Source organism: Neoarius graeffei, chromosome 24 (genome assembly GCF_027579695.1).
Source record: "Neoarius graeffei isolate fNeoGra1 chromosome 24, fNeoGra1.pri, whole genome shotgun sequence".
NCBI classification, from domain to species: domain Eukaryota; kingdom Metazoa; phylum Chordata; class Actinopteri; order Siluriformes; family Ariidae; genus Neoarius; species Neoarius graeffei.
In genome coordinates, this window is record NC_083592.1 from 3085631 (window position 1) to 3105742 (window position 20112).

The following is a 20112-nucleotide window of genomic DNA, read 5'->3' on the forward strand; positions in this document are numbered from 1 at the left end:
CCTGTCTGGTTTGACAGGTCGGTCACGCCTTCTACTGTCTGTTTGTCCCCTGCAAGATGGCACTCCAGGTGTGGGAGAGCATGTATGCTCCCTCATCCCGGTTGATGGTCCTCGGGCTTCGCTTACGGATCTCCATGGCCTCCCTGATCCAGCGCTGATCAGGGAGGCCATGGAGATCCGTAAGCGAAGCCCGAGGACCATCAACCGGGATGAGGGAGCATACATGCTCTCCCACACCTGGAGTGCCATCTTGCAGGGGACAAACAGACAGTAGAAGGCGTGACCGACCTGTCAAACCAGACAGGAAGGCCACGCCTTCAGAAACAGCAGCTGATAAAAGATGCGTCACCAATTAACATCCGGTGACACTCTGAGGAAGACGGAAGTTGTACGTCGAAACATGTCAGGTAAACAAACCCAATAAATTAGATGTCTGATAAAAAAGAAAAAAAAAAAAAAAAAAAAAACTAACTATCTTTCAGTATTTGATGGAGAGAAGCAGCGCCCTCTGTTGGTCCACTGTGTCACTGCACTCACACACCTCCTGTAATTAATGACGTCACTATAAATGATTTACAGCAGGTACAACTGCACCTAGATAACAGGCCGGACTGGGATGTGGAAGCAAAACTGCTTCTTAAAGCATTACAAAGATCGAGCTGAAAGAAATCCTGCTGAAGTGAGGAGAACAGAAATAAGACACCGCCACTAAAGTGGTGACAGCTGAAATGAAACAGCCCTGACCGAGTCAGACAGGAATCATCTAGCCAGTGAGAGGAACTAAAAGAGCTGAGAACACTTCAGTACTGAGGTGTGAATCGCTAAAAGAGGATTCTACCACTGAACTGAGGATAATTTCATAACACACAGATTTAAAGTGCATATCACGGGTAAATTCAGGAGCACGATCAATGTAATTCTCCTATTTTATATTAAACTTTGGTCAAATATCTGGAACATTCTGCATTTTGTGCAATTTTTTTACCTTGCGCAATGCCAGAAAAATTCAGTTGAAATCAAGCCATTTGAGGCGAATTGGTCCGCCTCTGAAAAAAAACTCAGCATTTGGATTTCCCGGCAAACATTGATTTTCGTGACGTCACGTGCGGGGCGCCTCCTTCTGAATCCTACGTCAGCGCTGGTTTGTTTATAAGAAAACAACCTGGTGGTTTTCTGCAAATTTCTTCAACGTTATCGCGTAATTATTAAAATGGTTAACAGGTGTATCGTAGGAGAGCGTAGCAACACCAATCATGATGGGATTAGTACTCATCGTTTCCCAAAAGACCGGACAATGAGAGAGAAATGGGAGCGCTTGGTCTACACAGGCTGTGCACTGAAACCCTGCAAAGCTTGCGCAGCCTGCTGGCGCTTCCGCAGGTGACGTCACGAATCTGGCTCCAGACTCCCTTGGGATTTTTCCAGATGCGTTTTATTTTATTTTTTTCTGCTGTAGACAGATGGCCTTGTGCAAAATTACCTTTCTGGATGAGTGTGTTAACGGACATTCTTTCATATATTAAAAAAAAAAAATTGGTCCAGAATATGCATTTTAAGTTAGTGTAACTGAAACAGGACACACCCTCTGGTCTGATTTCACAGAGTCAAAGGACAGACTTTAATAGTAATTTTAAAAAAGGTAAGTGTGAGAAATATGATGCTTTAGCAACTTGTAGGAATACCTACAAAGAAAACCCCAAATATAAAGAATTTAGAAAAAAAAAAAAACTATTCTCACTTTTTGGTACTACTTAAGTGTAATCTTAGTATTTTGCATTACGTTTCCTTTCGAGTTGCCTCTTTAATTTTGTGCTACATTTCTCTTTTTGTTTTTCTCGTTTTCTTTAGACTCCTGTCCTCTCTTTGACGTGTGTGTGTGTGTGTGTGTGTGTGAGAGAGAGAGAGAGAGAGAGAGAGAGAGAGAGAGAGAGAGGTGTGAGCTGAGAGAAGGTGGTGTGGTGTGCACACAGACGCACATCACTCCACAGCCAAGTGCAAGTTTTGTTGAAAGTGTTTTTACTTTTACAGGCATTTATTTATTTATTTATTTATTTACACTTTGTTGGGAATTCCAAGATGATTTCCACTCCAGTAACATGACAGGGAGGAGTATAAACACTGTCCAGTTCAGTGGTCTGGTTTATGATTTAAACATGACCCCATCTGTCACTGTGTGGATCTGCAGTTTTATAGATGCAATAAAAAATATGAAATATAGATTTAATATTCATTTTATTATAACTGTAGCAGGTTCTGGTCCTTGTGATTTCTTCCCCTTTAACTCCCTCTTTAAAATGAAAACAGTTTTATTATCTCTGAACGCTGACTGTTCTCTTGGTTTGAGGTGGGAATGATTCTGACATCCAAATAACTCACAGAGCGAACAGGAAGAAAATCTCAGCTCATCTCATCATCTCCAGCCGCTTTATCCTGTTCTACAGGAAGAAAATCAAGTCCATAATTTCCATCCAACTTGTCTTTTTCACATCAACACAATAACAGAGTTGCTAAGCCCCGCCCCTAACGCAGCTACGTCATCAGTAACCAGGGAGATCCCACTGCTTCAGGCTGGAACCGAAAGTAAGCGACTCCTGCAGTTTACTGTGTTTCAGAATAAACCCTGATTGTTATTGAGGTTCAGTGAATAAAATAAAGCAGTTCGTGTCTCCACCGGAACAGATCACAAGGGAACAAATCCAGAGACCCTGTGATCACATGTTATTATTCCACTCGAGTTCGGAGCTCGAAGAGACAAAGTGCACAGATTACTGAGGCCCAACTCGGATTCATTTATTTATTTAATGAAGGAAATGAGAAATGATTTTTACTCATCTGCTCTCCCTGTAATCGAGTTTAATCAAAGCTTTTAGCTCAATAACTAATAAATAACACTCTTTTCTCTGAACAGTTCATTAGTAGCAGCGGGTCACTGGGGATCTGGAGATTTTAGTAGTAAAACAAAGTCCTGCTGTGAGTTTTTATAATTAATCTACAGAATATTACTTTATAAGGTGTTCACTAATATCCTGCGGATTCAACGCTGTTAATGTTGGGGTTTAATGCTTTATTTACAGGTTTCAGAAAGAGAAGGCAGTGAATTGGTGTGAGCTGATGATGAACCTTTACAGAAGAAAATAATAGAGTGATGAATAAACCCAGTAAACTGACCTGCTGCTGCCAGATGGACACCGAACACCAGGAACAGCAGCACCTTCATCACTGCAGGCTTCAGAGCCCAACTTTATCTTCCCTAACGGGTTCTGATCTCAGCATCTTCTCTCTCATTTTCTCTCCCCACTGTTTGTGTTTCTTTTCCGCCTGCCTTCTTCTTCTTCGGCTTATTGGCGGATCACGTCTCTTTGGTGCATACCGCCACCTACTGTACAGGAGTGTGTAAAGGGACTTGGCAGACTATCATGGCTATCTGAAAAAGGATCCTAGATCTTTTAATTAAAGCTGTATCATTAAGAAAAATAAATAGGGATTTGATCCTATCTCTCTGCATTCCTTCTTCCTTAAGGATGTTTTCTATCCCATTATCAGCCGCTCTTTCTCTCCATTGCTGTCTGTGTTCTGTGTATTTATTGCAATTAAATAAAACATGAACTACATCTTCTAGAACTTGACATTCACTACATAAACCATTCCTCTTCCCTATTAACCGCAGAGTGCCATGAAGACCTGTGTGACCCCACCAGGAAACTGAACATTTTTTAAATGTTTTTAGAACGTTCGCATAGAATTGTTCGTGAACATGAAACGAATATTGCACGAACATTACATGAACAAAGAATGAGGACAGGTAATGTTCGTATGCGAACATTATACAAATGTTCACAAACATCATATGAACAGCTGAAGCAGAACATTCTATGAACATTTGTAGCAGGTGTCCATCCAGCCACACCAGGGAGCTGCTATTCACAGGGATTCTGGATATTTCCATACAGGCAGTGGGCCTACAATTTTTATGATTGTATTAGAGGCTTACTCTCCAATATTGAGAACTAAAAATGAAGTAAAACAAACTTTATGAATGTTTTAAAATTCAATGTTTTATTCCAATAATGACTTGCAAACAATATGCCGGATAAACATAAACATTACTAAATCTCCGCTTGAAACAAAACAAACTCTACACCAATCTTTTCATCTAGACATCTACATACAATTAATAATACATCATATTTAAGAGCAAAAGTGAACAGTTTTAACACAAACACTACAATCAATAATAAGCACATTCTGAAAAAGATATTTTGGGGGGCTTTTTTTTCACCTTTATTGGATAGGACAGTGTAGAGACAGGAAATGAGCAGGAGAGAGAGACAGGGAGGGATCGGGAAATGACCTCAGGTTGGAATCAAACCCATGTCCCCAGATTTATGGTATGGTGCCTTATGCACCTGAGCCACGACACCCCCCCCTCCCCCCCCCATGTTCTGAACAGCTTTAACCAGATGGACAGCCGGCCCCTATTTCTATATATGTCCCCCTGCTCCCTTTCAGAGAAAAGGTGGGGGGGACAAAAAAAAAAATTAGATACAATATCTAAAAATAAAAAGGCCTCTTAATAAATTTTATACAAATGTGTGTAAAAAAAAAACAAAGTACAAGTTAATAATATATAAAGGAACACACGTCCTATTAGAAAAAAATGTTATGGTTTCTCAAACCTGTAATCTGGGTCATCATCAGAGTCATCTGAGTAACCCACTTCCAGTTCTACCTCTTCGGATTCAGATTCAGAAGAATTCTGACCTGCTGCAGATGCCCCAGGTGCAGAAGGAACTACATGAGTCTTCCGAAGAGGCTGTTGTCTGGTAGAGCACTCTGGAGATGAGGTCAGAATGTCCTCCTCAGAGTCCTCGTCAGAGGAGAGAGGCCTCTTTCTACCATTCACAGAGTTGATGGCTATGGCTGCGGTTTTCTCTTTTGGAGTAGGACTGTGTTTCTGTTTCTGGGTGTTTTTGTCCTTAGGTGTTTTATTTTCATCAGACTTTTGCTGGTCAGGAAAAAGTTCAGGATGGTCCTGTCTATACTTCTTTGACTCTGCTCGGGTAGGACAGCTTCGGATTACGGCACCAATTGTAGAAATGATGGTAGTACTGTCCATTGATGTGATACTTATTGCAGCCGCCATGATAACTCGCTAAATTTGTGGCATGTCTCTGGCAAGGCTGCCTTTGGTGGTTCCCGACTTGCCCTGACTGCTGAAGCACTGCCAAAGATAAACAGGGGCTATAGCGTACAAGCAGTTCCTGACAATGTTTGCGACTGTATTCTTTCCTAGTTCCATTCCAGGGGCGTATGCAGTCAAGGCATTGACGACGGCATTCCTCCGGCGCTTGGTTTCCTTGTCCTCGCCATCAAGTTTGTCATTAGCACTCTTCGGCTGCAAGTTGAAAATTACCATCATTATTCATCAGAAATGATATATATTTTACTGTTCAGATACTGTATAATTTGAGCTGTATGTTCATAATTAGTATTCTCAACCCAATACCTTATTGTGCAGGCCCTATATTTTTATCAAGCTGTTTATATTGCTTGCAGAATTTTCTCAAGTTATAGCTATCAGCTAGGTATATACCACACTGGTGAAAGCAGATCAGACAAAAATGATTAATCCTATGTACATATTGCTATTTGTGTAAGTTACTGCATTGCCATAAATACAGCATGTTGTTTCATAATATACTGTGTAAAAAATAAAACAGCAAAATGTTATTGAAGTGAAGAGGATCTGATAAACAGAAAATATATTAACTCACTTCTTCGAGTGACTTTACTGGGAGGCCCATTACTTCCAGGCACTGCTTGTAATTGGTTCGAGCTCGCACTTCTGGTTTAGAGCTGGCCATTCTTCGGATGATGGTCTCAGCAGTGTCCTCATCATCTTGTTCCCTCTCCTGGTATGTCCGGGAACCGACACTTTCAGGGACGGTCCGAGCATGAAGTGCATCAACTTTGTCATTCAGCTGTTTGATACTGCGAATTATGTCATTCTGCTTCTCCTGGAACACAAAATGTATATATCCATATGTTACAACCTTAACACAGAAGTTCCCACTTTACATTAAATCCCATGCTTCACAAACAATTGAGCCAATGCTGCTGACCTTTCATCATGAGCATGGACAAATCTGTGAAGGAACAGAGGTAAATATTGTTGCAGTTATCACTGAACATACAATTTCACAAAATACTAAAATGAACTTTCAGGGAAGTACCTGATGTACAGCAAAAATTCTACAGGAACATCCTGTCATTTCACGTAGCATTTATAGAACTAAAATACGTATTTTGTAAAATTGTACTTAAACATTCTCATGTTGTTCCCTTAAAACTATCAGAACATGCATTCACCACACATAAGCAACACAGCCAGTGTTTAAGCAGCGCATGCCAAACACTTGCCAAACGACGACGTGCCCTAAACTCAGGTGCAGGTCTTTTTACAGATGACTTTGAGCCTTCAACAAACAAAAGTAGTGACAGTGATATATATATATATATATATATATATATATATATATATATATATATATATATATATATATATATATATATATATATCAATATCACCCATTTCCTGGAAAATTACAAAACATATGGAAGCACAACTGCTCATTGACAAGACAGGAGAATGTGCAAGATGCATAATCTCATCTCATCTCATTATCTCTAGCCGCTCTATCCTTCTACAGGGTCGCAGGCAAGCTGGATCCTATCCCAGCTGACTACGGGCGAAAGGCAGGGTACACCCTGGACAAGTCACCAGGTCATCACAGGGCTGACACATAGACACAGACAACCATTCACACTCACATTCACACCTACGGTCAATTTAGAGTCACCAGTTAACCTAACCTGCATGTCTTTGGACTGTGGGGGAAACTGGAGCACTTGGAGGAAACCCACGCAGACACGGGGAGAACATGCAAACTCCACACAGAAAGGCCCTCGCCGGCCCTGGGGCTCGAACCTGGACCTTCTTGCTGTGAGGTGACAGCGCTAACCACTACACCACCATGCCGCCCAGGGTCAATTCCGACCCAGTTAAAATATAAGATTATAAAACAATAATAAATGCCAAAACTGAAATCATAAACACACAATCAACCTACAGCCAGCTCTTCCTCCAACCACTTGAGCTTCAGTCAGGGGCTTTTCTCTTTGCCTGTTTGACAGAACAAAGACAGACATGTCCAGGCATGTAAGGCCAATTGAGTTTAGAGTTGGTGACTTGCAGAGTACACATCTCCAATTTACAGCAGGCAACAATGAGAAGAGGACTGAATGTAAGCCAAGCTCTGGATCATATCTTTGCTGATAATGAGGCAGAGGACACAGAGCAGTATAGCGATGGAGATGAGCAGGTCTCTGAGGAGGAAGATGATGTGGCGTATCAACCGGAAGACACAGACACATCTGATCAGTCTGATGAGGAGGTCACCGGTGCTGAAGCTGCTCCTGCTGAAACATTCAGATCCAAAAGTGGCAACATCTGTTGGAGCTCAGTACCTCCTGACGTACATGGCAGGACAGCTGCTGCAAATGTCATCAAAATGATCCCTGGGATCACAAGGTTTGCTGTGACAAGAGTAAGTGACATCAAGTCATGTTTTGATCTGTTTATGCCATTGTCACTAAAAAAAAAGTCATAATTGCTATGACAAACCTTGAAGGAAAAAAAGTCCATGGCAACATGTGGAATGACATTGATGAGGAATGCCTGGATGCCTACATTGGTGTTCTTCTCCTTGCTGGAGTGTACAGATCCAGCAATTAGGCCACTAATAGTCTCTGGGATGCATCAACAGGCAGGAATATTTTCCGGGCAACAATGTCACTTCAGACCTTTCGAATGATATCAAGAGTCCTCAGATTTGACAACAGAGACACCAGAGCAAAATCTGACAAGCTTGCTCCCATCAGGGATGTCTGGGAGAGATGGGTGCAACTCCTTCCACTGATGTTCAACCCAGGGCCAGAGGTGACAATAGATGAACATTTTCTCCCTTTCCGTGGAAAATGCCCGTTCCGGCAATACATGCCCAGTAAGCCAGGCAAATATGGCATAAAAATCTGGGCATGCCTGGATGCCTACATTGGTGTTCTTCTCCTTGCTGGAGTGTACAGATCCAGCAATGAGGCCACAGATAGTCAACAGAAAAAAAAGACTTGTTTTTTGCCCTTTTCTTGAAGTAAATATATATGGGTCGAAATTGACCCGAAACACCATAGATGTTACTATAGTTGATAATATTAAAATTAAAATCTCTTTTTTTTGAACATTTAAGAGATGTGATCTAATACCCCTCAGTAATAATCAGGTGACAGAACAACCAAACAATAAACAATAATTTGTTTACATTATTCTCTTGAGGTTCATTTGACCACTTTTTTATATTGAAAACGAGGGGTATGCTGTTAAAAGAAAGGCCCAGGGGGCCACAACAAAAATATTAAAACCAATCTTTTCATGGATAAGGGAGCCTAACAAGGTAACCAAGAGGTAAGAAACAAATTGGATGATAATTATTTTTAGGGTATTTTATGGCTGATTTAAAACACGGGTCAAAACCGACCCGTTAACATCAGAGATAGTAACAGAAAGCTAACACCAGAGGAAGGTTAATTCATTTATTTTTTTCATTTGATTAAACTTTAGTGAAATAAACCTTCTATAATGCTATTGCACCAGCCTTGATCTCCTCAATTCAATTTACAGAATGCAACTCCAGAGCATTTTTGGAGAAGTTTGTATTGCCATTAGGATTTTTTGCACTCTCCCAGTTACTGTTGCTGGTGGAGAAAGGGCATTTAGTAAACTGAAACTTATCAAGCGCTACGTCAGGTCAACAATGGCACAGGAGAGGTTGAACAATCTGGTATAGGTATCTTTATTGTATAATTAAGTCTAGATGTTTTGCCATTGTTCATGTGTGGATTTGTTGATATTGTTAAGTATTTAACTTTAATATTTTGCACATTAGCTGTGGTCAAAGATATCATTGCTATTGTTCATGTGTGGATTTATTGATACTGTTGCTAAGTATTTAACTTGAATATTTGAACATTTGCTGTGTTTTCTAATAAATGTGTGATGCCTAAAAGAAACCAAAAACACTTAGTGGATTTCTTGCAGTGCACTATGTAATTGTATCAAAAAACTAGTGTAGTTATTCATCAAGGCATACATTTGATCACATACAATAAGTCAATAAATGGAGGAAACAAAGGCATACATTTTCATTCTCATTATCTCTAGCCGCTTTATCCTTCTACAGGGTCGCAGGCAAGCTGGATCCTATTCCAGCTGACTACGGGCAAAAGGCGGGGTATATCCTGGACAAGTCGCCAGGTCATCACAGGGCTGACACATAGACACAGACAACCATTCACACTCACATTCACACCTACGCTCAATTTAGAGTCACCAGTTAACCTAACCTGCATGTCTTTGGACTGTGGGGGAAACCAGAGCACCTGGAGGAAACCCACATGGACAACATGCAAACCCCGCACAGAAAGGCCCTCGCCGGCCACGGGGCTCGAACCCGGACCTTCTTGCTGTGAGGCAACAGCGCTAACCACTACACCACCATGCCGCCCGCATACATTTTGTAATCCTGATTATTGATGATGTTTGCTGGAGGGCTCTGGAGTCTCCATAATGTGCATACAGAATGTTATAAATCCATACTGATACAGTGATGCATACAATTTCTCTCAACACAAACATTTGGATTGAATGAACTCCATAGGCTACTGAGTGGCCTAATAATAGTTGTTCATAAAAGAAAATATATCTTCTAGCCTAGTAAACTAGACCCACCCGCCTAGCGGCCAAAAATATTTTTGCCTAGCGAGTGGGTCTAGCCTCGCACCATATAAACAAAAACACCCCGGGCATCAAATCGTGCCCGCCAATCACAACGCAAGGTTTTTGTTTGGATTCTTTGGGCGGGCTTTTGCAGGAGTGACGACAAAGCTGCGCGACGCTGGAGAAATCGCAACAGGAAAGATGGCTACGGCTAGTGAACAGCGCACGTTTGACTCCGCTTTGGAATCAGTTTTAGAAGAATTAGACTTGGAGTTTTCGTTGAAACATGAGCAGGAAGAGGCTCTCCGCTCATTCCTTTTCAAGAAGGACGTTTTCGCTGTTTTGCCGACCGGCTATGGCAAAAGTCTGATCTACCAGCTGGCTCCGCTCGTAGCCAAAAGGATGGGGCTAGTTTGTGCAGTACAAAGAATTAATAAACAGCTTTGAAACATTACTTTTTGACTGTTTCTTATTTTCCCGTTATTTTAAATTTAAGGGAAATTATTTCACGAAACACCACTAAATAAAAACTCTCAAAAACAGTTTAAGCAAACCCTTGAAAAACACTTGGAAAAAAATGAGTGTATGTGGTACAGACTCCAAACTTGTGGTCATTATCTCCAAACTTCTTAATATCTAGAACCTGTTTATTAATTAATACGCATTTTGAAAAATTATTTATTTCAAGGTCTCCCCCACTGCTTTCTGTCACTCTGACTACGTCACAGTCACTGTTGCGCTGATTGGTCAGAGCGTTGGCCTATACGCACAGAGACAGTTTGAAAGACAGCGGGTTGTTCCTCCCACCCCCTTCGGAAATGTCTACGGATCGAGGCCAGACTAAAGATTCACATTTAGTCTGGCTTGCCAGGCTATATATCTTCCATATATATCATGGAATTTTCATTTTAAGGCAACAGTCTATTCAGTCTAATTCTGACAGTTCTGCATTTAAAATGTTCATATACCAAATAATTGTATCACCTAAACTTGCTAGGTAGCTGATCACATGCATAGTAAAGTAGAAGTGCCAGCCAAAAACAGACTTCAAATTCAGTTGCTTCTCATCTCATCTCATTATCTCTAGCCGCTTTATCCTTCTACAGGGTCGCAGGCAAGCTGGAGCCTATCCCAGCTGACTACGGGCGAAAGGCGGGGTACACCCTGGACAAGTCGCCAGGTCATCACAGGGCTGACACATAGACACAGACAACCATTCACACTCACATTCACACCTACGGTCAATTTAGAGTCACCAGTTAACCTAACCTGCATGTCTTTGGACTGTGGGGGAAACCGGAGCACCCGGAGGAAACCCACGCGGACACGGGGAGAACATGCAAACTCCACACAGAAAGGCCCTCGCCGGCCACGGGGCTTGAACCTGGACCTTCTTGCTGTGAGGTGACAGCACTAACCACTACACCACCGTGCCACCCTACCTTTAGATCCTCAGTATTATATTTTAGGATACTCTATGGAGATAACTTGTATATTTTTAAGGGTATTTATTATTAATTGCAAGGAAAATGAGAACTATCTCTTGGTTGCAAACTCAACCTCCCAAGGTGGAACAATGGACTAATAGACTGAAACAGGTATATATGATGGAAGAGATGACTGCACAATTGCAAATGAAAAAAGATATTTTTCTGCAGAGATGGGCACCTGTAGCTCAATATCTGACTGAAACGTAGAATACTCTGAAGATGGTATCTATCCCCTTGTAGCTATTTAATTTTACCTCTTTGTTTGTGCTTGTGGATTTTTTTTCTTTCTTTCTTTCCTTCTCAAGAACTGGGGCTGGTTGGCCACTTAAAAATGTGAGAAGAGCTTTTGTTGTCAAGGAATGTTCAACATTGTATGTGATCGATGTTTTACCATGATATTAAATAAAATTAGTTTAAAAAGTGTGATGGGTAATTTTTTTTTTTTTCTAAACATCACATCTCAAATTTCCCGTTGCGGTAGAATGACTAAAATATATTGGATCATCAAAACCTTTTGAAAAAAAAATCAGAGACGTTTCTGTTTATACAATCCTGATACTCCTCTAGTATTTTAACTAAAGCACATTTATCTGACTAAAACAAAATAAATAAAATAAAATAAATAAATAAACCCTTCTTGAACACCTGATTCAGGTGATAAAGTGTAATTAACTGATAAAGTGTACTTCGTGACCATGAACACTAGGTGGCGGTGTAACTCTGGGTTTGAAGAACACTGAATTCTGTACATGTTTACTGTCTGAACAGTCACATGCTGATCTCTGACAGTAAAATAAGTCATTGTTATTGAGACTAAACATCACTGGCTGAAGGACTTTACTGAGATTGTGCTTGTATTTGTTGTTTGGACTGTTTTTAGCTGATTTAAACTGTTCACCACAAACCAGTCCACACCCAGACCCCAGTCACACATTACTGTACACAAGAGGAAAGTTTTTTTTTTTTTTTTTTAACTTTAATAGATTGTGGAACATCACATCTCACTAATAAATAAGAGATCTGGGCCCTGTACTACGAAGCGGGTTTTCTGGCTTACCAGGGTAACTTCGAGAGTAACTTGATCACGTGCAGCGTAACTTCCCGATTAACCCATACTACGAAAGTTGGCTATGTTCAAACCGAGGTATGCTGCCATGGCAACTTACGCTGCATCTCAAACCTGCTCGTCTCAGGTTATGTTCTTGGTTAACCCGAGGTTTCCGATTAACCACACCCTTTTTAAACACCACCTCTCCACCGACATTTCCTCTAGAGACAATGCCAGCGTACCTGGATGACCCGTGCGATATCGGAGCGCAGATTAGAGATGGGATTTATGGCTCTTTGATGGGATCCGCATCTTTGTGATCCGTTCTTTGAAAAGAGCCGTTCAAAAGACTGGCTCATTTGGCTCTTTTTAAATATTTATTCAGTTTTAAGAAGACAGCGTCTAAAGAAGCCAGATCCCTCTGCTTAGACAGTGACATCAATATTTCTGGACATACCTTTTATATAAAGCAACCTAGACTTACATTATTGTAACCCCTAAACGCTCATAAATAACCATTAAAAAACAATGAGGGCTTCAATGAATGTCCATGCAAAAAGAACCCACTCAAGAACATAGTTATCAAGAACGCAAGAATATTTTATAGAAAAACACTTGTTTTACAAAAATACAAAATAGATACAACTACAATAAATATAACAAGAACTAGTTATCACACAAGAACATTTTAATAGAAAAAAACAAACTTTCTATATTAAAAATATTGAAATTGTAACAAAAATAGATACAACTAAACAGTCAGATAAATAGATAAAGTTATAACAAGAACACAAGATTATTTTAATAGGAAAAAAACTATTAATGCAAAAAATATATTATTATTAGAAAAATAGATACAACTAGACAAACAGATAAATAAATAAAATACACAAAAATAGAACAAACAAAATGACGATAGAATAAATTAAATGAACGTCTGTGCAAAGTAGTTTTCCCACAATATTATCATTAATATCACACAACAACATTATAAACTATATACAAAACAATTTGAACTATTAGGCAAACAGATAAAACTTGAATAAATAAAAGGCAAATGAATGCTTACTTGCGCGCGCACACACCCCATTATGAATGATGTTTTTATATTTCATTTTCACCTGTTGCCAGGTGCGTTTGGCTGCTGTTGCCTCTGAAATGTTCACAGGACATACACCAACTTAGTCAAAGGGACTGAACAGTCAGTCATCCTAATCCATGTGACTGTGCACATATCAGCTTAAGTAGGCTACTCCATGAATTTACCATAGCAAATTTTATTCAGGATTTTTCGGACATTAAACAAGCTATATATGACTGGGGCCGCGTCAAAGGACCATTTTCTGTGACTTGTGATTGATCATGAAGCTTTCTCTCATGGAACATGTAGAAGGGAGAATGTACTTGCGCATTTACCCGATCGGCAATTCGTTGCCAACATGCTTGCCGCTCCTTATTGGCAGCCGCTGTGTTAGATTTTGCTGTTAATGTTGTTTTGAACTCCTTGTAGCTTTGCATTATGACAGCGCATTCTTCCTCCATGAAGTAGGCGACCTACGGCGACCGTGCCATTGTGAACAGTGGTGATTTGCGCTGATAACCTTCCCTTTCACGTGAACGCGCATTAACCCTGATTAGGTTAAACCAGGTTCAACGAATCAACTTCATAACTGGCGTCGTAGTACCGTTTAACCCCAAACAAGATAACCAGGTTTTGTCAACCCCGGTTTAGCGGGGGAACCCTGGGTTACTTCTGGGTAGGTTAACCTCCGTTCGTAGTACAGGGCCCTGGTCCCCTTTAAAGGAACCAGACTCAGTCCTCTTTAAGTGGACCAACAGAAAAAGAACTCCGTTCTTTTTGTGTTCACACCAAGGCATGGAAACCCGATCGAAGCCCGACGGGCTCGGTCGGACTCGAACAAATATTTAGAAATTATGCTTGGGTCGGGCTTGGACATACTGTATGCTCACGATAAGACTGTGTGTAAAATTAATGTGTAAATTTAAAAGCAGTCACTTTAAACCAGTTTCGCTTCATACACGTCATAGCTGTGCGCGGGATTTGATGTAGCGACAAAGCGTGGTCAGCTACAGCAGCAACATAAATACCCGAAGCTCAGCGTTCTTGCCCGCGGCATCCTTGCCGTACCAGCAGCAGTGAGCGCAACTTCAGCGCTGCTGGCAGGACAATTGAGCAGAGGAGGACAGCCAAAGCCATCCACCATTGATGCAATCCTTTTTCTCCACAAGCATATGGATTAGCATAATCTTTGGATAGACTCATGTAAATGTAAATAATTCCCTGTTTGAATGGTGAGTGTTTTTGTTAATCCCCCTAAACCATTTATGTTTGGCCAATAGGCTATTGTTACCGTGCTGGGAGCAGAAGTTAATTTAATTTACAGACCTAGGCCCATATAATATCTTGGTTAGGCCTATTTGTAGGCTATGTGATGGCTTTACGGCAATATAGTGGCTATTTTATTTTGGTGCACACGCGAGTGTGTGTTTATGACGTGTGCAGACAGACAGCGGGATTTTCATTTCAATTATTTGTTTAATTTCATTAAATGGCCTAGTGTTTTATTAGGTCAACAGAACCCTTTGTCTGAATCATGGGCGTCGCCATCATTGAATGTGAAGGGGACATGTCACCCTCACATTTCATAATTCTTCGTTTGGACCCCCCCCCACACACATTTAACATAAAATGAGTTCACCCAGCGCCGGGGCGCCGCCAGAAATTTTGGGCCCCATGAAAGATTAGAATTTTGGGCCCCCCAACTTTCACACCCTTGTCACAATTGCACTATTGTCATTATTTGACTTTTGATAGCCCATGGACCTTGAGTTTGTGACTTTGTTATTACATTTTATGTATTAACCTACCAGGGACTAGATGAAAACTGGTCAGTGACTAATTCTGGTGCATTTACAATCACAAATGAAAATTCAAGATTTTGCCACATGCCTTCTTGTGCTAGGACAATTGGTAGTGAAATGTGTGATGTGACTGCTAATAAATCATAGAAAAAGTTTTCTACCCAGCATCAAAATACCTATGGAAATCCCATGGATTGTTGTGTGTTAGGTAGAAAGCTGTGTGTACTGTTCTGCAAAAAGGGAATATGTTCAAAGCAAAGTGTGTCTAGACAGAAATTTGAGCATAAGCAGAGTTAGACTATTGGTTGCCCCTCCATGGACCGTTATTAGCAACACTTTAATCTAGCAAACTATATATGGCGCTCGCTCATTAAAAACTTCAATCCTAAAGCATTTATGGGTTGTATTGCTGCTTACCTCCTTCTCCAAAGGGGAGTTCAGTGGTTTGGTAGGGTGGAGGTCCCCCTGAGGCTGAATCTGTGCATATTTAGGGCACCCCATTAGTTATGAAACTGGTTATTAGCACCAGCATAACATAATATTTCATCTTGTTTATCACACAAGTCAGTTCAGTTATTAAAATGGAAAAAATGTCACTGTACAAACTGTAAAAGTGCTCTCTTGATAGGCTAATCCAACCACGTTCATACTGTTCATTTACCATTCGCTAATATTTTGAACACATGTGAGCAATAGCTACCTTTCTTTGGGAAAAACTGAGTGACCAGTTGCCTGCCTCTCTGGTCCCTCTCAGCTTTCAGCTGCCTTTCTTTACGTTTTTGACAGCCACTCTTCATATTTAGCAATCATAGACTGTACGCACTGCTGGCTGGCTGGCTGCTGCACCGCGACACAGCAGCAAGTAGCGTTGCACTGATCAGCACACAGATTTAACGCATCGCGCTTCTACCAGAACTGGACCGTACCATTTCGCAAAAGGGGGAGGGTTAAATGACTATGTTGAAGAACTCAAGAAATAGACAACCTTGTTCAATTAGCTCATTTTACCAGATGGAATATTGCATTGTTCAGGGGCATCAGAAGCATTTTTAATGTGGGGGGGACACACTGGCGGGGGGTCCTCTGCCAGAAAATTGTTAACTAATTAGATGCCATTTCCTGCATTCTGGTGTATTTTTAACAGGTTGTTAAACACCTAATTTTACCTACAAAAGTCACTTAATTCAATGACTATTTTAGAGACTCAACAATAAGTCCCCATTCAACTAGTCCACATATTCATCAGCCTGTTTTTAAACCCACCGCTACGCCTAAGATAATGAGATGAATGTGACACAATTTATCACCAACAATGACTTTATGGGTGCATTTTACTTTTTATTTTGTGTTTTCTATTTAGTTTTAGATGTAACACAACATGCCACTGGGCCAAGCAATAGTGACACTCAACTGTATGTTTAAAAATAAGAATATTCATAATCTCACACAATGACCAGGCATGACATGGCATCATGCAAACTTCATAACACAAAATCACACTGTGTCAAGCAACGGTGACGCATAAAAAATAACTTCAAACAATGAACAGGTGCAATTTTGTTCACCACCAACAGTGACTTTAGTGGGTGCATTTTACTTTTTTCCGATTTAGCGATACTCATAACAAAAATGGCATGGCATCATGCAGTCTTCATAACACAAAATTACACTGGGTCAAGCAATGACACATAAAAGAGAACTTCACACAATGAACAAGTGCAGTTTTGTCAACCTACATGCAATGGTGGTACTACAGTAGCATTTACAGATTAGTATAACAAATAGATTTATAGATATAACTCCTTATATTGGTGCCACCACAATTTCTACCACTTCATAACTTTTATCCCCCTTTCCTTCACAATCCACCTGGAATAACATCCATCTCTCTCCATCGCTTTCCTTTCTACTATTCCTTCCCCATACACTGATTTCCCATCTTACTTTCCAGAAAACTGCCAAAGACCAGACAAAACAAGGAATCAATAAATATCATCAGAGCAGACTTGACCTCATTCTTGGCATTACAGTAAGGCAGGCCGACTGGGTTTGAATTAAATGATAGCTAACATTAAGCTAGCTGATACATCTCCTAACATTGACTAGCCAGCTAACTGCACTAACATTTCCATTGGGACAAAAAGCCCTGTCCTGTGGGGAAATTCTGACTGACTTTCCGCTTCTTTGTAAAGAATGTCCTTATGTCCATTGTGTCTGGGAGCAAATACTGCAAACAATTCATCATCAACCAAGAATACCCCATTAGGCTAAGCTTATTTCACTGTTTAGTTGAATATTAATTTAACGTGTCCTAGGGTTAATTTTGAGGGCAGATAACAAAAGAATAAGGTTTTAGCAAAAGCTAGACATTGTGAGGTTGCAATGGGGCTGACGTCACCTCCTCCACTTTCCAGCAGCTGCACCAACATTTCTGTGCTCGCGCTGAGATTCACTTCCCTCGCGCGCGGTGAGCTGTTGTAGGGAGCGCCCGGAAACCCGGAGTGGATTCTCAGTGCTCTGTGTTTTCTCTTATCGATCAAGTGGAATGGATTCTTTCACGAAGCAATAGAAACGGCGCTGGGTGAACTCATATTTTATGTTAAATGTGGGGGGGTCCAAATGAAGAATTATGAAATGTGAGGGGGACATGTCCCCTTCACATTCAATGGTGGTGACGCCCATGGCATTGTTGTTATTTCAAAAATCTTATTAAAATAATTAAAAGCATATTATCAGCCCCTTAAAGGGCCCCATGGCAGTGCTGGGCCCCTAGAATTGTTCTAACCTTTCCCCCCCTGGCGGCGCCCATGCGGCCAGCGCCGTTTCTATTGCTTCGTGAAAGAATCCATTCCACTTGATCGATAAGAGAAAACACAGAGCACTGAAAATCCACTCCGGGTTTCCGGGCGCTCCCTACAACAGCTCACCGCGCGCGAGGGAAGTGAATCTCAGCGCGAGCACAGAAATGTTGGTGCAGCTGCTGGAAAGTGGAGGAGGTGACGTCAGCCCCATTGCAACCTCACAATGTCTAGCTTTTGCTAAAACCGTATTCTTTTGTTATATGCCCTCAAAATTAACCCTAGGACACGTTAAATTAATATTCAACTAAACAATGAAATGGGGTATTCTTGATTGATGATGAATTGTTTGCAGTATTGCTCCCCCCCCCCCCCCCCCCCCCCCCCACACACACACAATGGACATAAGGAAATTCTTTACAAAGAAGCGGAAAGTCAGTTAAAATTTCCCCACAGGACAGGGGTTTTTTTTTTGTCCCAATGGAAATGTCTAGTCAATGTTAGATGTATCAGCTAGCTTAACCTTAGCTATCATTTAATTCAAACCCAGTAGGCCTGCCTTACTGTAATGGCAAGAATGAGGTCAAGTCTGCTCTGATGATATTTATTGATTCCCTGTTTGATTTGAAGAACTTGTTTTGTCTGGTCTTTGGCAGTTTTCTGGAAAGTAAGATGGGAAATCAGTGTATGGGGAAGGAGTAGTAGAGAGGAAAGCGATGGAGAGAGATGGATGTTATTCCAGGTGGATTGTGAAGGAAAGGGGGATAAGTTATGAAGTGGTAGAAATTGTGGTGGCACCAATATAAGGAGTTATATCTATAAATCTATTTGTTATACTAATCTGTAAATGCTACTGTAGTACCACCATTGCATGTAGGTTGACAAAACTGCACTTGTTCATTGTGTGAAGTTCTCTTTTATGTGTCGTTGCTTGACCCAGTGCAGTTTTGTGTTATGAAGACTGCATGATGCCATGCCATTTTTGTTATGAGTATCAATAAATCGGAAAAAAGTAAAATGCACCCACTAAAGTCACTGTTGGTGGTGAACAAAATTGCACCTGTTCATTGTGTGAAGTTATTTTTTATGCGTCACCGTTGCTTGACACAGTGTGATTTTGTGTTATGAAGTTTGCATGATGCCATGTCATGCCTGGTCATTGTGTGAAATTATGAATATTCTTATATTTAAACATACAGTTGAGTGTCACTATTGCTTGGCCCAGTGGCATGTTGTTACATCTAAAACAAAATAAACACAAAATAAAAAGTAAAATGCACCCATAAAGTCATTGTTGGTGATAAATTGTGTCACATTCATCTCATTATCTTAGGTGTAGCGGTGGGTTTAAAAACAGGCTGATGAATATGTGGACTAGTTGAATGAGGACTTATTGTTGAGTCTCTAAAATAGTCATTGAATTAAGTGACTTTTGTAGGTAAAATTAGGTGTTTAACAACCTGTTAAAAATACACCAGAATGCAGGAAATGGCATCTAATTAATTACAAATTTTCTGGGGGAGGACCCCCCCACACACACACATTAAAAATGCTTCTGACGCCCCTGGTCTGAATGTTGTGGATTTGTTCTGCTGTTCCGTTATTTTTGGTTTGCTTGGTTAAGTGAGTAGGCTACATGAGCCTGGCAGACTTGCTCCAAGCGTGCGCTTAAAGCACTCGCTGGTGTTGATGACTCAAAATGCCCTTTTCAGTTTGTTGATAAAACCACACAAACTTTCCACACAAAATATCATACATGGGTTTTTAGTAGGCTAATGAAAATAGTGTGATTTAAATGGCTTCAGGCTTCGGTCGGGCTCGGGCACAAATATCTCAATTCCTTTAGGACTCGGGTCGGTTTCGAGCATCGCTCTGTCGGATGCGGGCCGGTCTCGGACAGAAAAAATCGGCCCGATCCACACTCTAGTTCACACTGTGAATTTATTACAAAGAGGACTAGGTTCTCTTTCTGGTCCAGTTAAGCTTTGATGGGGCCTCAGTCCTCTTTCTGTTCACACCAGGTCCTCTAGAGCCCTCAGACCCCCAGTGCATGGAATTCTG

General features: G+C 40.8%; 2 protein-coding genes across 2 annotated transcripts in view; both read right to left on the reverse strand.

Annotated features, from left to right (window-relative positions):
- Positions 1–3337, reverse strand: part of LOC132872749 (BOLA class I histocompatibility antigen, alpha chain BL3-7-like) — a 28457-nt gene extending 25120 nt beyond the window's left edge. Inside the window, exon 1 of the mRNA XM_060907799.1 lies at positions 3169–3337. Coding sequence (XP_060763782.1) covers positions 3169–3217 — 49 coding nt within the window. The 5' untranslated portion in view covers positions 3218–3337. The remainder of the gene's footprint in view (positions 1–3168) is intronic.
- The window catches only part of LOC132872746 (BOLA class I histocompatibility antigen, alpha chain BL3-7-like), a 223758-nt gene that overhangs the window by 25120 nt on the left and 178526 nt on the right, over positions 1–20112 (reverse strand). The window lies entirely within an intron of this gene.